Raw genomic sequence first — 14,441 nt, forward strand, 5'->3', positions numbered from 1 at the left:
GTCACAGGGACTTGAAGAGCTGGGAGAGAGCCAGTAGCTCAGATCACAACACGTCTTTTTGTCTGGGCCTTCAGCTGCTCTTCCCAGGCCATGGAGCTTCCTCAATGTGTGCTTCTTCATCAGGGCCAAAAACCAGCCCTGAAACAATTACCTACCGCAGGACGCAGCGTCACACGCCACAGCTGGCCAGGTGGGACATTAATTCATGGCGCTATCACATCTGCATCAAGGGATTTTGCTTTCTGCCCCCAGCCCTCCTGGACTGACTCCATCTGATATCTGCCTCTCACTAGAGCTTGGCACGAGTCAAAGAAAGAAATTGCTCGATTACTAGAAAATCCAGTTAAGACTGAATTTGGAAGTAGTCTTGTTAAAGTACAGAGCACGGACTGGCGGCAGCAGCATTTTCATTGCTGGGGCTCTCCCCTGGCCCTGCCAGGGCAGTGCTCGGCCCCTGCCAGCCCATCCCCTCTCAAGGCTCTGCTCAGAGGTCCCATGCGGCCGCGGCGGTGGCTCGTGTCACTTGGTGAGACCCTGGAAGTTGGGCTCTGTGCATGGAGGCAGCGCTGCCTGCTGGCTCAGCAGCTTGTCCAGGGCCTTGATTTCAGCGTCTCGTCTCTCAACGTCCTCAAAGGGAGTCCAGGACATGTCATGCTGGAGCTTATAGGCGCCGAGGAACTCGTGGGGGCTGGTCCCCCATTCCTGTAGGACAGAGAGGACACGTTCACGTCACAACTCCATTTCCTTCAGAGCCGGCCCACACTGGCTCTCCTTCTCCTTCCTACCCAGGTGGGATTGCCCATTCAATCTAGGAGAGCAGCCCACGCTGGGCAAAGCCACCAGAGGTGAACTGAGATCTTTGGTCCCAGCTAGATATAGAACCAACGAGTGACCCACAACTTGTGACAGGGCCGTGGCACCTTCCTAGTCACAATCTGAGGGAAGCAGCAGGGCACTAAGGGCACTCGAGTCCTCATTTTCTCATCAGCAACCTAGCTCTGGAGCCTCCAACGTGCTCATGAGAAATGGGCGGCCTGGGAGGAGGACAGGTTCTCCAAGACCAACTCCAAAACTCAAGAGCAGGCTAGTCCTCATTTCACAGAAACGAAACGCCCCACTGCAAACAAACTGGAGCATCAGCCTGAAGCGGCTGCACACACCGCACTGCCAGGTGGCCGTGCTGGACCAGCCTATAGAGAAGGTCCAAGGCACATGTGCAGTTTGTTATCTCCAGCCAGTGCTTTTGCCTGCGGTCCAGAAGTGCCCAAGCAGGTTGTTTTCCCCCTCGTTGCCCCCCTCAGAGGCTGCAGTCACCCACCTTAGGGGACAGGATGGAGAAGTATCGCTGGCCGCTCTCCCGCCTGTACATGTAGTAGATGTTTCCTGGCTTCTTCACGAGGTTGCAGGCCACGTGGTGCAGATCAGCATCTCTGTTAGCTTCATCCAAGACCTAAAAATCAAACACATTTCCACGCTTGAAATAAGATCCCAACATGCCCTCCTGCTCACGCAGGCTTTGCCCTCAGCAGTGCCCATGCACTTTGTGCAGCTCATCTATATTTGCCCCACGAAGAAGATGCTCTACTCAGCCCTGGTGAGGCCGCATCTGGAGTATAGTGTCCAGTTCTGGGCTCTACAGGACAAGAGGGATGTGGAGCTGCTGGGGAGAGTCCAGCGCAGGGCTACAAGGATGATCAGGGGCCTGGAACATCTGCCCTGTGAGGAGAGGCTGAGGGAGCTGGGCCTGTTCAGCTGGAGAAGAGAAGGCTGAGAGGGGATCTAATCAGTGTCTAGAAGTACCTCAAGGGAGGCAGTGAGGAGGATGGTGCTGGTCTCTTTTCAGTGGTGGCCACTGATAGGACTAGAGGAAATGGCCGGAAACTGAAACACCAAAAATTCCATAGGAACTTAAGAAAAAATTTCTTAACACTGAGGGTGCCAGAGCACTGGAACAGGCTGCCCAGAGAGGTTGTGGAGTCTCCTTCTCTGGAGATCTTCAAACCCGCTTGGACGCAGTCCTGTGCCACGTGCTCTAGGTGACCCTGCGTGTGCAGGGGGGTTGGACTAGATGATCTCTAGAGGTCCCTTCCAACCCTAAGCATTCTATGGTTCTATGATTCTATGCTTTATGTAAGACCATTCTTTTCTCCAGATTTCCCCTGCTGAATCCGTTCTTCTCCTCCGCACACAGCCACTGGAACCTGTGGCTTTCCTGCCGAGGTCCCTTTGGGAAGGGACAGCGAATCTTCCCCGGAAAGGGGGAATTCAGCTCCCCACAGAGGGCTCCACAGCTCCGGCCTCGTTGGCGCTCACCTTGCGAGCTTGTTCCTGCAGGTGCCGGATCTGCTCCGCGATGACGCTCAGTTTTCCGCAGGCGCTGGCTCGGATGAAGTCATCCGCCTGCAAGGGAGAACGGGCGACCATCGGGACCGGGGACATGGGGACACACCGGGAGGCACTGGGAATTACCGGGCTCTACTGGGAGGCACTGAGGCATTCCAGGGGAAGGGGATGGAGAGATAATGGGGCGCATTGGAGGGTACCAGGACACACTCAGGGACACTAGGAGGTACCAGTGAGCACTGGGGCTCAGTGGGGAGCGCTGGGAGGGGGCAGTAAACCATACTGGGAGTTACTGGGACTTATTGGGAGACACTGAGTCACACACAGGGAAATGGTGGGACTGGGACACGTAGAGGGACATTGGGAGGTACCGTGCGGCACTGGGATTTACTGGGGAGCTCTAGGAAGGGACAACAGGACATTCAGGGAGGTACTGGCATTACTGGGCTGTACTGGGAGACGCTGAGACATACGGGGGCATTGGATGGGAGGCAATGGGACCGGAAGGCATTAGGATGTACGTAGCGACACTGGGAGGCATTGCCTTGGACCGGGACTTATCCAGGAGCACCGGGAGGGGCAGCAGGACATACTGGGAGACACTGGGACGTTCCGGGCAGCGAAAAACTCCGGGAGGCGCTGGGGGCCGCGCGCTCACCTGCTGCACCTGCCGGGCCAGGGCCACCAGGTCCCCCGCGTCGCTGATGCGGGCGGCCCGGCCGGCGCCGCCCCCAACCAGCGCCAGCCCCGCGGCACCGCCGGCGGCACCGCCGCCGCCACGGCCGCCCGCCCCGGCCTCCGCCATCTCGCGGCGCCGCGCCCCGCCCCTTCCGCCGCGGGGCGGGGCGCGGAGGCGGCCGCTGATTGGTGCGCGGCGGATTGGCGGTGCCGCGCTGGGAGGCGCCAAGCCGCGGAGAGGGCGTGGCACGCGCAGCGGAGCCGGATGCCGATTGGTGGGCGGGGTGAGGAGGGGGCGTGGCTCCCACCGGGGCGAGGCCACGGGGCGGGGGCTGGGGCGGGGCGTGGCTCCGACCAGGGGCGGGGCCGCGGGGCCCTTTTGTGGGGGGAGGTGCCTCGCGGGGCGTGGCCGCGGTAGCGGGGGCGTGGCTCCCGGCGGGGTGGGCGGGTCTCGTCCGTGGGAGGCGTGGCTCCGGCGGCGGGAACGCGGGGCGGGGCTACGAGGGGCGGGGCTTCGGACGGGGCGGGGTTTCTTCGAGGGCTTCCGCCGGTCGGGCTTTGGGCCCCGGTGCTGGGGGCGGGGCCTCGGCGGGGGGCGGGGCTCCCGCCGGGGCGGGAGCGCGCCGCTCCGGTGTCGTGGGCGGAGCCTCTGTGGAGGGGGCGTGTCCCGCGGGCGGTGCCGGTGCCGCTCCGCCATGGCGCTGCCCGCGCTGCTCCCGCTTCTGCTGGCGGCGGCCGCGGGGCTGCCGGAGCCGCCGGTGCCCGCCGAGCCCCCGGACGCGCTGTTCGCCGCCGGCTCCGAGTCGTACGCGCGGGGCGACTGGGCCTCCGTGATCCTGCACATGGAGCGGGCGCTGCGGGCCCGCGCCGCCCTGCGCGCCCGCCTCGTGCGCTGCCGCCTGGGCTGCGCTAACGACACCGGCTGGGCCGCGGAGGCGGCGGCACCGGGAGGCGGCGGCGACGCGGCGCTCCGCGACCTGCGCTTCTTCGGCGGGCTGCTCCGCCGCGCCGCCTGCCTGCGCCGCTGCGGGCCCGCCGCGCCCTCCCGCTACCGCCTCGGCGACGAGCTCGAGCTCGAGTTCCGCAAGCGCAGCCCCTACAACTACCTGCAGGTCGCCTACTTCAAGGTACGGGGGGAACCGGTGGTCCCGGTGCAACGGCACTGGGGATGGGTGTCCGGACCGCGCGAGGGGGCGGCCGGTGCAGCCGGGCCGGCGGGAGGGAGTGGGGCTGGGATAGGGGAGTCCCGGTGCAACGGGACCGGGAGGAGGTACCGGGAGGGGGTGGAACTCGGTACAACGGGACCCGGTGGGGTCCTGGGACTGGAGGAAGAAGGTCCCGGTGCAATGGGACCAGGAGGAGGGATCAGTACCGGGAAAGCGGATCCCAGTGCAATGTGAGGGATGGACCAGGATGGGGTAATGTGGAGGGGGAAGGAGCTCCCGGTGCAACAGGACTGGATGGGGGCCCCGGCGCAGGGAAGGGAGTCCGGGCCCTGGGACAAGGGGCCTCCCGGTGCAGCCAGACGGGGAGAGCCCGGGGACATCCCGGGAATCGGCCGTAGAGGGTCGGGATTGGCCCTGGCTGCCGCCCATCCCCTCCTCCCCACGTGGTCGCTCCCCCCGCGCTGCCACGTCGGGCCTGGCCAGGGGCCCAGCTCGCTCCATCGGGGCGGGAAAACACCCGGCCGTCCTCCTCCGAGCCGGGAAAACACGGCCCGTCCTCCTCCGAGCCGGGAAAATACCCGCCCATCCTCCTCCGAGCCGGGAAAACACGGCCCGTCCTCCTCCGAGCCGGGAAAATACCCGCCCATCCTCCTCCGAGCCGGGAAAACACGGCCCGTCTTCCTCCGAGCCGGGAAAATACCCGCGCATCCTCATCCGAGCCAGGAAAACACGGCCCATCCTCATCCGAGCCGGGAAAACACGGCCTGTCCTCATCCAAGCGGCGTCCGAGTGGCGCCTGCAGCCCCCCGCACAGCGGGATCCTTCCCGCCAGGATCCTTCCCGCCAGGTTTTGCTCCAGCCGCGCTGCAAAACTGACCCCTTCGATGTCCCCTCGCCCAGATCAACAAGGTGGCCAAGGCGGTGGCGGCCGCGCACACCTTCTTCGTGGCCAACCCGGAGCACGCGGAGATGCGGCAGAACCTGGAGTACTACCAGATGATGGCGGGCGTCAAGGAGGACGACTTCACCGACCTGGAGGCCCGGCCTCACATGGTGAGACGGAGCAGCTCCGAGCGCCGGGCTCGGCTGGGGTTTCATCCCAACGTTGCCTTGGGTGCCAAGGAGAATATGGTTCCCGTGCGCTGCCCATGGTCCCCAAGGGGGAGCAGAGGTGGCATGTGAGGGCAGATCCCATCCCCGCTCAGCACCTTCTTCCCCAGAAAGGGGATACGAGGGCGGTCCATGCTCCCAGTTTCCTGCCTCTCCTTCCCCAGGTTCATGGTAACTGTTGGGATGACTCAGGGTGCCAGCAGGCTCCAGGGTCATTTCTCTGCATGGCTTTTCTGCAGACTGAGTTTCGCCTGGGAGTCCGGTTTTACACGGAAGAGCAGCCCGCTGCCGCTATCCTGCACCTGGAGAAGGCGCTGGAGGAGTATTTCGTGGCGGACACCGAGTGCCGGGCGCTCTGCGAGGGACCCTATGACTACGAGGGCTACAACTACCTGGAATACAACGCAGACCTCTTCCAGGCCATGACAGGTGACAGCACATGCACAATGTCCCCTTTGGATGCCCTCCATTCCTTAGGGGTGATGCTGAGCAGCAGCTCCCACACCAGGGAATGCAAATCCTATGTTACATTAGGACTAATGTGGCCAGCAAACCATGGGAGATATTTCAATTTTTGCTCCACACTGGAGAGTCTGCCAGGGACAACAGGGACCTGTTTGGATCCCCACAGCTCAAGAAGGTTGTGGAGATACTGGAGCAGCAGGTCACCAAGGGAAAAACATCCTTGCTTGGAAGGTGGCACAGCCTTGGGGGCAGTGGAGATGCTATCTCACATGGCAATGGGGGATCACCATCCCAGGGGCTTTCCATGCTTGCCGATGTCTGTGACAGTCCTGGAGGTCGGTCCCGAGCAGTAACGTGACGTGTCCCTCCACCAGATCACTACATGCAGGTGCTGAGCTGCAAGCAGGGCTGTGTCACAGAGCTGGCCTCGCAGCCCGGCCGCGAGAAGCCCCTGGAGGACTTCCTACCCTCGCACTTCAACTACCTACAGTTCGCCTACTACAACAGTAAGCTGCTGCCGGCCGCAATTCTGGGCAAATTTGGCCAGAAGCAAGAGAAAAATATTTTTTTAAAAAAAAGGAAGCCCCAGAAGATCCAGAGGATGGAGCAGTATAGATGAAAGGGGGTCTGAAAATTGCAGGTTAGCCTGGATGGTCTTGCTGTCTGGAAGTGGGCTTTAAGAACGGGTTTTTTCCAAGCGGGAAAACTGATATCTGGTGAGCTGGAGGTTGGAGAACACCTTGGGCTCTGTTGTTCTCCCTTCATCTTCATGGTGACAGTGGCCTTTGTGCTGGGGTGTCCGAGGGGACTTTCTGTAGGACGACAGGGCTTTTTCTCTCATTTTTCCTCTCTGTTTTTGCTTTATTCTCTCTCTGCTGAGCTTTTGCTGAGCTTTTGCAGCGTCTCCAGCTTTGGAGTCTCATGCGACCAACCTGCCTATGCCCAGCACCCATCCTCCTCCTGGCACTGGATCATCGTCCTCCCTGAAGCCGGATGCGGGCAAGGCTGGGAGAGGGACGTCTTCTCATGGACCTGCCTCTCTTTGCAGACGGGAATTATGAGAAAGCCGTGGAATGTGCCAAAACTTTCTTGCTCTTCTTCCCCAATGACGAGGTGATGAAGCAGAACTTGGCCTACTACACCGCTGTCCTGGGGGAGACACTGGCTGGGCCCATCGAGCCCCGAGAGGTGAGCGCCCAGCTAGGATGAGGCACTCCATGAACCTCTTGGGTTTCCAAAGTCTCCAGGACCCTGCCTGGGCCCTGGGAGATGCCGGCTGGATGGGACTCGGTTTCTCTGGAGTCTCCTGCAGAAGGGACTCATGTGTCCCTCCGGCGGGAGTGATCCGTGTGCGATCCAGGTGCCTCCTGCGGTGGCCCTGACCCGTCCATCCCACCCCGCCCTAGGCAATCCAGGCATACCGCCAGCGGAGCCTCATGGAGAAGCAGCTGCTTTTCTTCAGCTACGACGTTTTTGGCATCCCCTTCGTGGACCCGGTGAGCTGCGCCGGGATGCGGAGCCACACCGTCCGCCTGGATGGGATGGGACGCGGATGAGGGACCTGGCTCTGAGCCTGGTCCTTGCCTGACAGCAGCACTGTCCTCGTAGGACACGTGGACACTGGAGGACGTGATACCAAAGAGGCTGCGTGAGAAACAAAAGTGAGCGCTGCCGGGGGGTGGCTGCGTCAAGATGACCCGCTCCAGCACCGGGCTTTGCCACGGGGCCGCTGGATGGGGCTCGTCCTTCACGCGGTGTCCCCAAGACGGGGGCCGCGATGCTGACGGCCACCCCCGTGCGCAGGGCAGAGCGGGAGACGGCGGCGCGCATCTCCGAGGAGATCGGCAACCTCATGAAGGAGATCGAGACCCTCGTGGAGGAGAAGGCCAAGGAGGCGGCCGACGTGAGCAAGTTCATCCGAGAAGGTGGAGCGGGACCGTAGGCCGGCGGGGAGGCCAGGCCCTCTGCGTCTCCCCGTGCCCGTCTTGATCTCCGCTCGTGCCGTAGGTGGCCCCTTGGTCTACGAAGGTGCCAGCGTCACCATGAGCTCGCGGGCCCTCAACGGCTCGCAGCGCGTCGTGGTGGACGGGGTCCTCTCCGATGAGGAGTGCCGCGAGCTGCAGCGGCTCTCCAATGTGAGTCCCGAAGGGACCTCTGACACCTGAGCTCGCCTCCCTCCACGGAAAGGCCTCGCCGTCTCCTTCGGGAGGTCGTCAGGGCCTCCTGCTCCATCTGCCTCCTCCTTGCAGGCTGCGGCCTCGGCTGGGGACGGCTACAGGGGCAAGACGTCACCTCACACCCCCAGCGAGACCTTCCACGGCGTCACCGTCCTCAAGGCCCTCAAGGTGAGGCCAGGCACGGGGAGAAGGGGACAGGAAGAGCTCCTTCATCCGCCCGGATGAAGCCGTTGGCCAAGCCGGAGCGCTGGGAGGTGCTGATGGCTCAGGCCATGTTCCCGTTGCCCGCAGCTGGGCCAGGAGGGCAAGGTGACCCTGCGGAGCGCCCACCTCTACTACAACGTGACGGAGAAGGTGCGCCGCATGATGGAGTCCTACTTCCGCCTGGAGGTGCCGCTCCACTTCTCCTACTCCCACCTGGTGTGCCGCACGGCCATCGATGGTGAGCGCGGCCCCGGCGGAGCCCCCGCTTCCCCACGGCCCTGTCCTTCACATCGAGGGAGAAGCCATTGCCCTCTGCCCCCTTGCCCTGTCCTGGTCCCCTCCCTGTCCTTTGGGGTCATCCCGACATGCGGGTTCTCCCACCCCAGAGAAGCAGGAAGGTCGGACTGACAACAGCCACGAGGTGCATGTGGACAACTGCATCCTCAACGCGGAGGCCCTGCTCTGTGTGAAGGAGCCGCCCGCCTACACCTTCCGGGACTACAGGTACGCGGGGACGCCCGCCCCTCCATCCCGTCTCCTCACCTGAAGTCACTGGGCCCAGTGACGGATGTGAGGAGCCGTCCTGGTTCGCTGGCCTCTGGTTTACGTGGAGGTGATTGGATGGGACCCGTCCACCACTGCGGTGGTGGATGTCACCTCCACTTGTCCCATGACTTTTAGTGCCATCCTCTACCTCAACGGGGACTTCGAAGGGGGAGCCTTCTACTTCACCGAGCTGGATGCCAAAACTGAGACCGTAAGTGATCTGCTCCCCGTGGACTTGACGCAGCTCCAGGTCACACCGTCCCACTTCCGTCCTCTAGGAATGTTCCTGGGGATGGGAATTGTGGAGGGCCTGGGGGTAAAATAAATAAAAATAAAACAAAATATTCTGATTTACCCCATTGCCCCCTCGCAGGCATCGGTGCAGCCACAGTGCGGCCGCGCCGTGGGCTTCTCCTCGGGCTCGGAGAACCCGCACGGCGTGAAGGCGGTGACCAAGGGGCAGCGCTGCGCCATCGCCCTCTGGTTCACGCTGGACCCCCGGCACAGCGAGCGGGTAAGCGAGCGCCCTGCGACGCGCGCGGCGGCGGGCGCGCGGACCCGGCGTGACGGCCGCGCTCGCCGCAGGAGCGCGTGCAAGCCGACGACCTCGTGCGGATGCTCTTCGGCGCCCAAGAGGTGGATCTGCCGCCGGAGACGGTGGCTGCTGCTGGCGCCGAGGCCAAGGACGAGCTGTGATGTCCCTGGCCAGCTCCGGTGCTGCCCGACTCAGCTCAACCGCAGCACGCAGCGGTGCCGTCGCTCCAGCATCCCCGGAGTATCCAGCATCCCTTTCCCCGCTGATCCCAGCGGATCGAATGGACAGACTGTGGCTGGGGACATAGGGGAAAGAGGGAGGGGGATGCTCTTTTTTAGGGCTGAAATTCCAGCTTGGAGCCGCTCCGTGGTGCAGGGAGGCTGCTGGGTTAACCACAGCCACGCATCTTTCTCCTCCACTCCAGCTCCCACCACATCACAGCTATTTAAGTGCCTTTTTTCAGACAATCAGCAAATAAAGGTGTGGGTTTTTTTAATTTTTTTTCCAAGCACCTGCCCATTCCAGGGACCGCATCCCCACCGCTGTCTGACTTCAGAGATGTTTTGTCCCTTCGTGCGCCTCTTTGGCCACAGAGGTCTGTCCAGGCGAGGGCAGCAGTGACAGCCGAGCGCAGCCCTGTCACTTACCGGAGCAGCAGCCACCCCCAGGCTGCTCCCACGGGGACCTGCAGCGCGTTTTGGGGACACGGTGACCCTGGCAGCGCCTCTTCCACCCGCTGCATCAGGCCGGGCATCCTGCTGCGAATTGGGCACGTCCAGGATTTTGTTAAATTACCCCAAGCTGCAGCTTCCTCACCCCCAGCACAGCCTGGAGCTTCGGGCACAGAGAGACAAGAGGGTCCCTGGAGCCTCTCGCCCCCCGTTTCGGCTTCTTGCCACCCCACGCAGGGCACGACAAGAAGGGCATTGAGCGCTGGCTCCGAACAGGGGCCCAAATTGTTCCCAGCGGGAGCCGGGGCTGCTCCAACCATTACCATAACTATCCAGGGAATGCGAATAAATAAGAGGCCGGCATTAAAACCGCCCGACCCGGGCACTGCGATAATATTTGCAGAAAGCGAAGGGACGTAACGGAGCCGCTTTCACCCTGGCCTTTCTGCAGTGGGGCACATGAGGACCCCCTTGGAGGAGACCGTCTCCAGATGACGGAGGAGCAGCCGGTGCTCGGTCTCCGGAGCGCTTCGGTCTCCTAAAATCCAGATCCCGCAATTCCCAAAGGGGATTTGCCTTCCAAATCCCCGCCAACAGGGAGGTGACCGTTTCTCCCCAGCATCCCTGCCAGGGCAGGGAGTGTGAGCAGACTCCTAATGAGGCCCCCGAGTTAAATATTGCCAGAGGACCTTCAGAAACACCATCCCCCCACCCCGCCAAATAAATAAATAAATAAATAAAACCCACAATTTTATTCCTGGGGCCTTCTGGGGGTTGCGGTGGCACGTGCACCCGTCCCCCGCGCTTGCTGCACGACCCTGGCCTCAATGGAAGGTTTTGTGGCCGCCAGCGCTGTCCAAATGCCACCGCACACCCCCGTGGCCCTGGCCACCTTTTGGGTCAAAATGTCCCCCCCTCGGCTCTTTTTTTTCTTTCTTTCTTTTTTTTTCTGCTTCAAGGACAGAGCAGAAGAGACACAGAGGGTCCTTTGGGGTCCCTGTCCTCCCCTAGAGCTTCCATAGACCCCCAGGGTCCCCATCTCCCCCCCAGACCCCCCTTCTCCCCCCGGGTCCATCCTCCCCCCCGGCCTCCGCCTCCGCCCGGGCCCCGCAGCCCCCCCCGTGGGGCCGGGAAGGCGGAGCGGGACACGGCGACACCCCCGGCGCGGGACGGGCCGAGCGGAGCAGAACCGAACCGAACTAGACCGAGCGGAGCCGACCCGAGCCGAGCCGAGCCGGAGGGGAGCGGAGAGAAACCGAACCGAGCGGAGCAGAGAGGAGCCGAACGGAACAGAGCCCAGCAGAGCCGAGCGGAGCCGAACCCGCGTGCACTGAGTGGAGCCGACCCCAGCGGAGCAGAGCAGAACCCACGTGCACCCGCGGCAGTCAACCGAACCGACCCGAGCGGAGCCGAATCAAACGAATCAAGCCGCACCTCGCTGAGCGGAGCCGAGCCGAATCCACCTGCACCAAGCGGAGCCGACCCGAGGGGAACTGAGTGGAGCCGAACTGATCTGAGCGGAGCCGAACCCACCAGCGCCGAGCGGAGCCGACCCGAGGGGAACTGAGTGGAGCCGAACTGATCTGAGCGGAGCGGACCCGAGGGGAACCGACTCGAGCCGAACATCGCCGAGCGGAGCCGACCTGAGCGGAGCCGAACCGACCCGAGCGGAGCAGAACCGAACTCACCCGCGCCGAGCGGAGGTGACCCGAGGGGAACCGACTCGAGCCGAACCTCGCCGAGCGGAGCCGACCTGAGCGGAGCGGAGCAGACCTGAGCGGAGCCGACCCGACCCGAGCGGAGCAGACCCGACCCGAGTGGAGCAGACCCGACCCGACCCGACCCGAGCGGAGCCGAACCGACCCGAGCGGAGCAGACCCGATCCGACCCGACCCGACCCGACTCGAGCGGAGCAGACCCGACCGGAGCAGACCCGATCCGACCCGAGCGGAGCAGCGCCTAGCGGAGCCGAGCCGGGCCGCTCGGAGCCAAACCGGGCCGCTCGGAGCCGAGCCGGGCCGCGGCGATGAGCGCGGCGCTGCAGCTGGCCGGGCTGGCGGCCGCGCTGGGCGGCTGGGCCGGGGCGCTGGCGGCCGCGGCGCTGCCCCAGTGGCGGCAGAGCTCGTACGCGGGCGACGCCATCATCACGGCCGTGGGGCTCTACGAGGGGCTGTGGATGAGCTGCGCCGCGCAGAGCACCGGGCAGCTCCAGTGCCGCCTCCACGACTCGCTGCTGGCGCTCGACGGTGCGTCCCGGCCGCGGGCGGGCAGCGCCGCGGGGCTGAGCGCCACCGCCGTGGGGCTGAGCACCCCTCTCTGCCCCATGCAGGGCTGATCCCTTCCTCTATGGGGCTGAGCCCAGCACCCACAGGGCTGAGCACCCCCATGGGACTGATCCCTGTTATGGGGCTGAGTGCTCTGTTATGGGGTTGACCCCCCCGCCCAAGACTTAACACCCTCCCATGTGGGGCTGGTTCCCCCCCGCTGTGGGGCTGAGCATCCCCTCCATGGGGCTGAGCACCTCCCCCCAAGGTCTGAATCCCTCCATGGGTCCAACCCTCCCTCCTACGGGTCCAAACTCCATGATGGGGGACATCACAGTGAGGAAGAGCACGGTGGGGAGGCAGGACGGGCTTGAGAGCGGGGCTGAGCTGAGCGCGGGATGCAGCACCCTGCGAAACCTTGGGAGTTTTTCTCCTTTCCCAGCTTTTCCCCCCATTTTTCCCCTCAACCCTGCAGCCCATGTGCAGACCTCCCGGGCCCTCATGGTGGTTTCCCTCCTGCTCGGCTTCTTCGGCCTCATCGTCAGCATCGTGGGTATGAAATGCACCAGGGTGGGTGAGGACGACCCCATCACCAAGGGCCGCGTGGCCGTCGCTGGCGGCATCCTCTTCATCCTCTCGGGTAAAACCCCAGCTTCTTGCCCTATTTCTTCCCTATTTCCTCCCCCAAAACACCCCAGAACGGGTGTTGCGGGACGCCGACGGGCTCCTCGTCCCTGCAGGGCTCTGCACGCTGGCTGCCGTCTCCCTCTACGCCGCCCGCGTCACCCACGAGTTCTTCAACCCCAGCACCCCTGTCAACGCCAGGTGAGCTCCCTCCTCTCTTTCCCCCCATTATTTTTTTTCCAGAAAGAAAAAACCCAGAGCATTTTCTGGCCCCGATGCAGAAGGTGATGGAGGGGACAAATCAGCGGAACGGAGCTCACTTTTCTTTTTCCCCCCTTTCTCCCTGCCTCTTTTTTTTTTCCCCTCCTTTTTCCCGCCCCGTTTCCAGGTACGAGTTCGGCTCCGCGCTCTTTGTGGGCTGGGCGGCCGCCGGCCTCGCCGGCCTCGGCGGCTCCCTGCTCTGCTGCTCGTGCCCAGCGGGCGAGCGGCACCAGCCCCAGCGCTACCGGCCCTCGCAGCCCTCGACCGCCCGCGAGTACGTCTGAGCCGGCCCGTCCGTCCGTCCATCCGTCCGTCCATCCATCCATCCATCCGTCCGTCCATCCATCCATCCATCCATTCATCCATCCGTCCGTCCATCCGTCCATCCTGCCGGTGGCCGTCCTCCCCCTTCCCGCGACGCCCTTCTCCGAGTCCCCCATCCCGGCAGAGCTCCTGCTCCGCCAGCACCGATTTCTCAGGGGCCTTTTCTGACTTCCCCAGGGACAACGGGAACCTCTGAACCGAGTTTTTTTCAATACGTTGATTTTTCCCAGGACCAGCCCGGAGCGGTGGGAAGCCCTCACGCAGCTCTGCTGGCTTGGGAAACACCCGGGTGGGTGAAAAACGGGACTCAGAGCTCAAATATCAGCTCATGTTACATCTCCAGCCTGTTTCAAGGTAACCCACTGGCGTGCAGAGCCTCAGCCAGGGCCAAACTTTAAAAACTATTCTCTTTTTCATTATTTTTTCCCTTTCCTTCTCAAAACCCCCCCTTCCCTCCACCAGGTCCCTCAAGCAAAGCCATTTCTGGTCACTACTAACTACTCCACTGGGCCCCCTATCCCTTATTTTCCAACCTGCTTTTATTTTCCAGCCTGCTTTTCCCTCCTTTTCCCCATTGATTTTTGATTTCACGCCCCATATTAAAGCATATTCCCCCCCGATCCAGTCGGGGGGAGCCAGCCAGAAGGGGGTCCCCTTCCAAAAAATAACCCCCAGCCAGAAGGACCAGAAGGGGGATTAAAAAGAAAACATGTGATTTAAAAGGAAAATAATAAATCAGATTTTTTTTTAATATATAGAGTGTTGTGTATAATGATAGATTTGTTCTTTTAATGCAAAAAAAAGCACCATTGAATTTTCCACGTGGTACAATCGGGGGGGAATCCGCACTGTTTTCCTTGGCGCCGGCGCTGCTGGCGAGGGACATTTTTGTAATGTCATCGGTGGGGAGGTTTCATCCTGGCCATCGCTTCCTCCCTGCGACATCCGAAACACCAGAAAATATTTGGTGTTGGATACACAGAAAGGAGGGGAAAGAAACCTCGGAAAACTTGCTTGGAAAGGAACAGCAGGAGTTGGGGGGGAGAATCACTTTTTTTTTTCCCCTAAAAAAA

The 14,441-nt window shown here is 62.5% G+C and overlaps 3 protein-coding genes across 3 annotated transcripts; 2 read left to right on the forward strand and 1 right to left on the reverse strand.

The window, feature by feature from the left end:
- Window positions 1-431: 431 nt before the first annotated feature.
- Window positions 432-3,148, reverse strand: CUNH1orf50 (chromosome unknown C1orf50 homolog). Its single transcript, XM_088529529.1, has 4 exons — window positions 3,002-3,148; window positions 2,314-2,400; window positions 1,319-1,450; window positions 432-702 (listed from the first exon to the last, which is right to left on the reverse strand). The coding sequence occupies exons 1-4, from the start codon at window positions 3,146-3,148 to the stop codon at window positions 520-522; spliced, it is 549 nt and encodes a 182-aa protein (XP_088385655.1). The 3' UTR covers window positions 432-519.
- Window positions 3,149-3,716: 568 nt separating this feature from the next.
- On the forward strand, window positions 3,717-9,385 carry P3H1 (prolyl 3-hydroxylase 1). The gene is made up of 15 exons (XM_088529489.1): window positions 3,717-4,148; window positions 5,088-5,240; window positions 5,537-5,726; window positions 6,137-6,268; window positions 6,811-6,950; window positions 7,169-7,258; window positions 7,371-7,423; window positions 7,566-7,687; window positions 7,770-7,897; window positions 8,012-8,107; window positions 8,231-8,381; window positions 8,530-8,647; window positions 8,825-8,900; window positions 9,063-9,203; window positions 9,275-9,385. Exons 1-15 carry the CDS (start codon window positions 3,717-3,719, stop codon window positions 9,383-9,385), a joined length of 2,133 nt encoding a protein of 710 aa, XP_088385615.1.
- Window positions 9,386-11,921: 2,536 nt separating this feature from the next.
- Window positions 11,922-13,328, forward strand: CLDN19 (claudin 19). Its single transcript, XM_088529505.1, has 4 exons — window positions 11,922-12,141; window positions 12,635-12,799; window positions 12,900-12,984; window positions 13,172-13,328. The coding sequence occupies exons 1-4, from the start codon at window positions 11,922-11,924 to the stop codon at window positions 13,326-13,328; spliced, it is 627 nt and encodes a 208-aa protein (XP_088385631.1).
- Window positions 13,329-14,441: the final 1,113 nt, after the last annotated feature.

Source organism: Tinamus guttatus, unplaced genomic scaffold, assembly GCF_059628265.1.
Source record: "Tinamus guttatus ecotype Peru unplaced genomic scaffold, ASM5962826v1 Tinamus_guttatus_pri_ptg000332l, whole genome shotgun sequence".
In the NCBI taxonomy this organism is placed as follows: Eukaryota; Metazoa; Chordata; class Aves; order Tinamiformes; family Tinamidae; genus Tinamus; species Tinamus guttatus.

Coding starts and splice junctions, on each gene's coding strand:
- CLDN19 (XM_088529505.1), top strand. CDS start 11,922: ATGAGCGCGGCGCTGCAGCTGGCCGGGCTGGCGGCCGCGCTGGGCGGC. Junction 12,142..12,634: donor CTCGCTGCTGGCGCTCGACG/GTGCGTCCCGGC, acceptor TCAACCCTGCAG/CCCATGTGCAGACCTCCCGG. Junction 12,985..13,171: donor AGCACCCCTGTCAACGCCAG/GTGAGCTCCCTC, acceptor CCCCGTTTCCAG/GTACGAGTTCGGCTCCGCGC.
- P3H1 (XM_088529489.1), top strand. CDS start 3,717: ATGGCGCTGCCCGCGCTGCTCCCGCTTCTGCTGGCGGCGGCCGCGGGG. Junction 6,269..6,810: donor ACAGTTCGCCTACTACAACA/GTAAGCTGCTGC, acceptor CTCTCTTTGCAG/ACGGGAATTATGAGAAAGCC. Junction 6,951..7,168: donor GGCCCATCGAGCCCCGAGAG/GTGAGCGCCCAG, acceptor ACCCCGCCCTAG/GCAATCCAGGCATACCGCCA.
- CUNH1orf50 (XM_088529529.1), bottom strand. CDS start 3,148: ATGGCGGAGGCCGGGGCGGGCGGCCGTGGCGGCGGCGGTGCCGCCGGC. Junction 1,451..2,313: donor TGCAGGAACAAGCTCGCAAG/GTGAGCGCCAAC, acceptor TTTGATTTTTAG/GTCTTGGATGAAGCTAACAG. Junction 703..1,318: donor TCTCCATCCTGTCCCCTAAG/GTGGGTGACTGC, acceptor TCTGTCCTACAG/GAATGGGGGACCAGCCCCCA.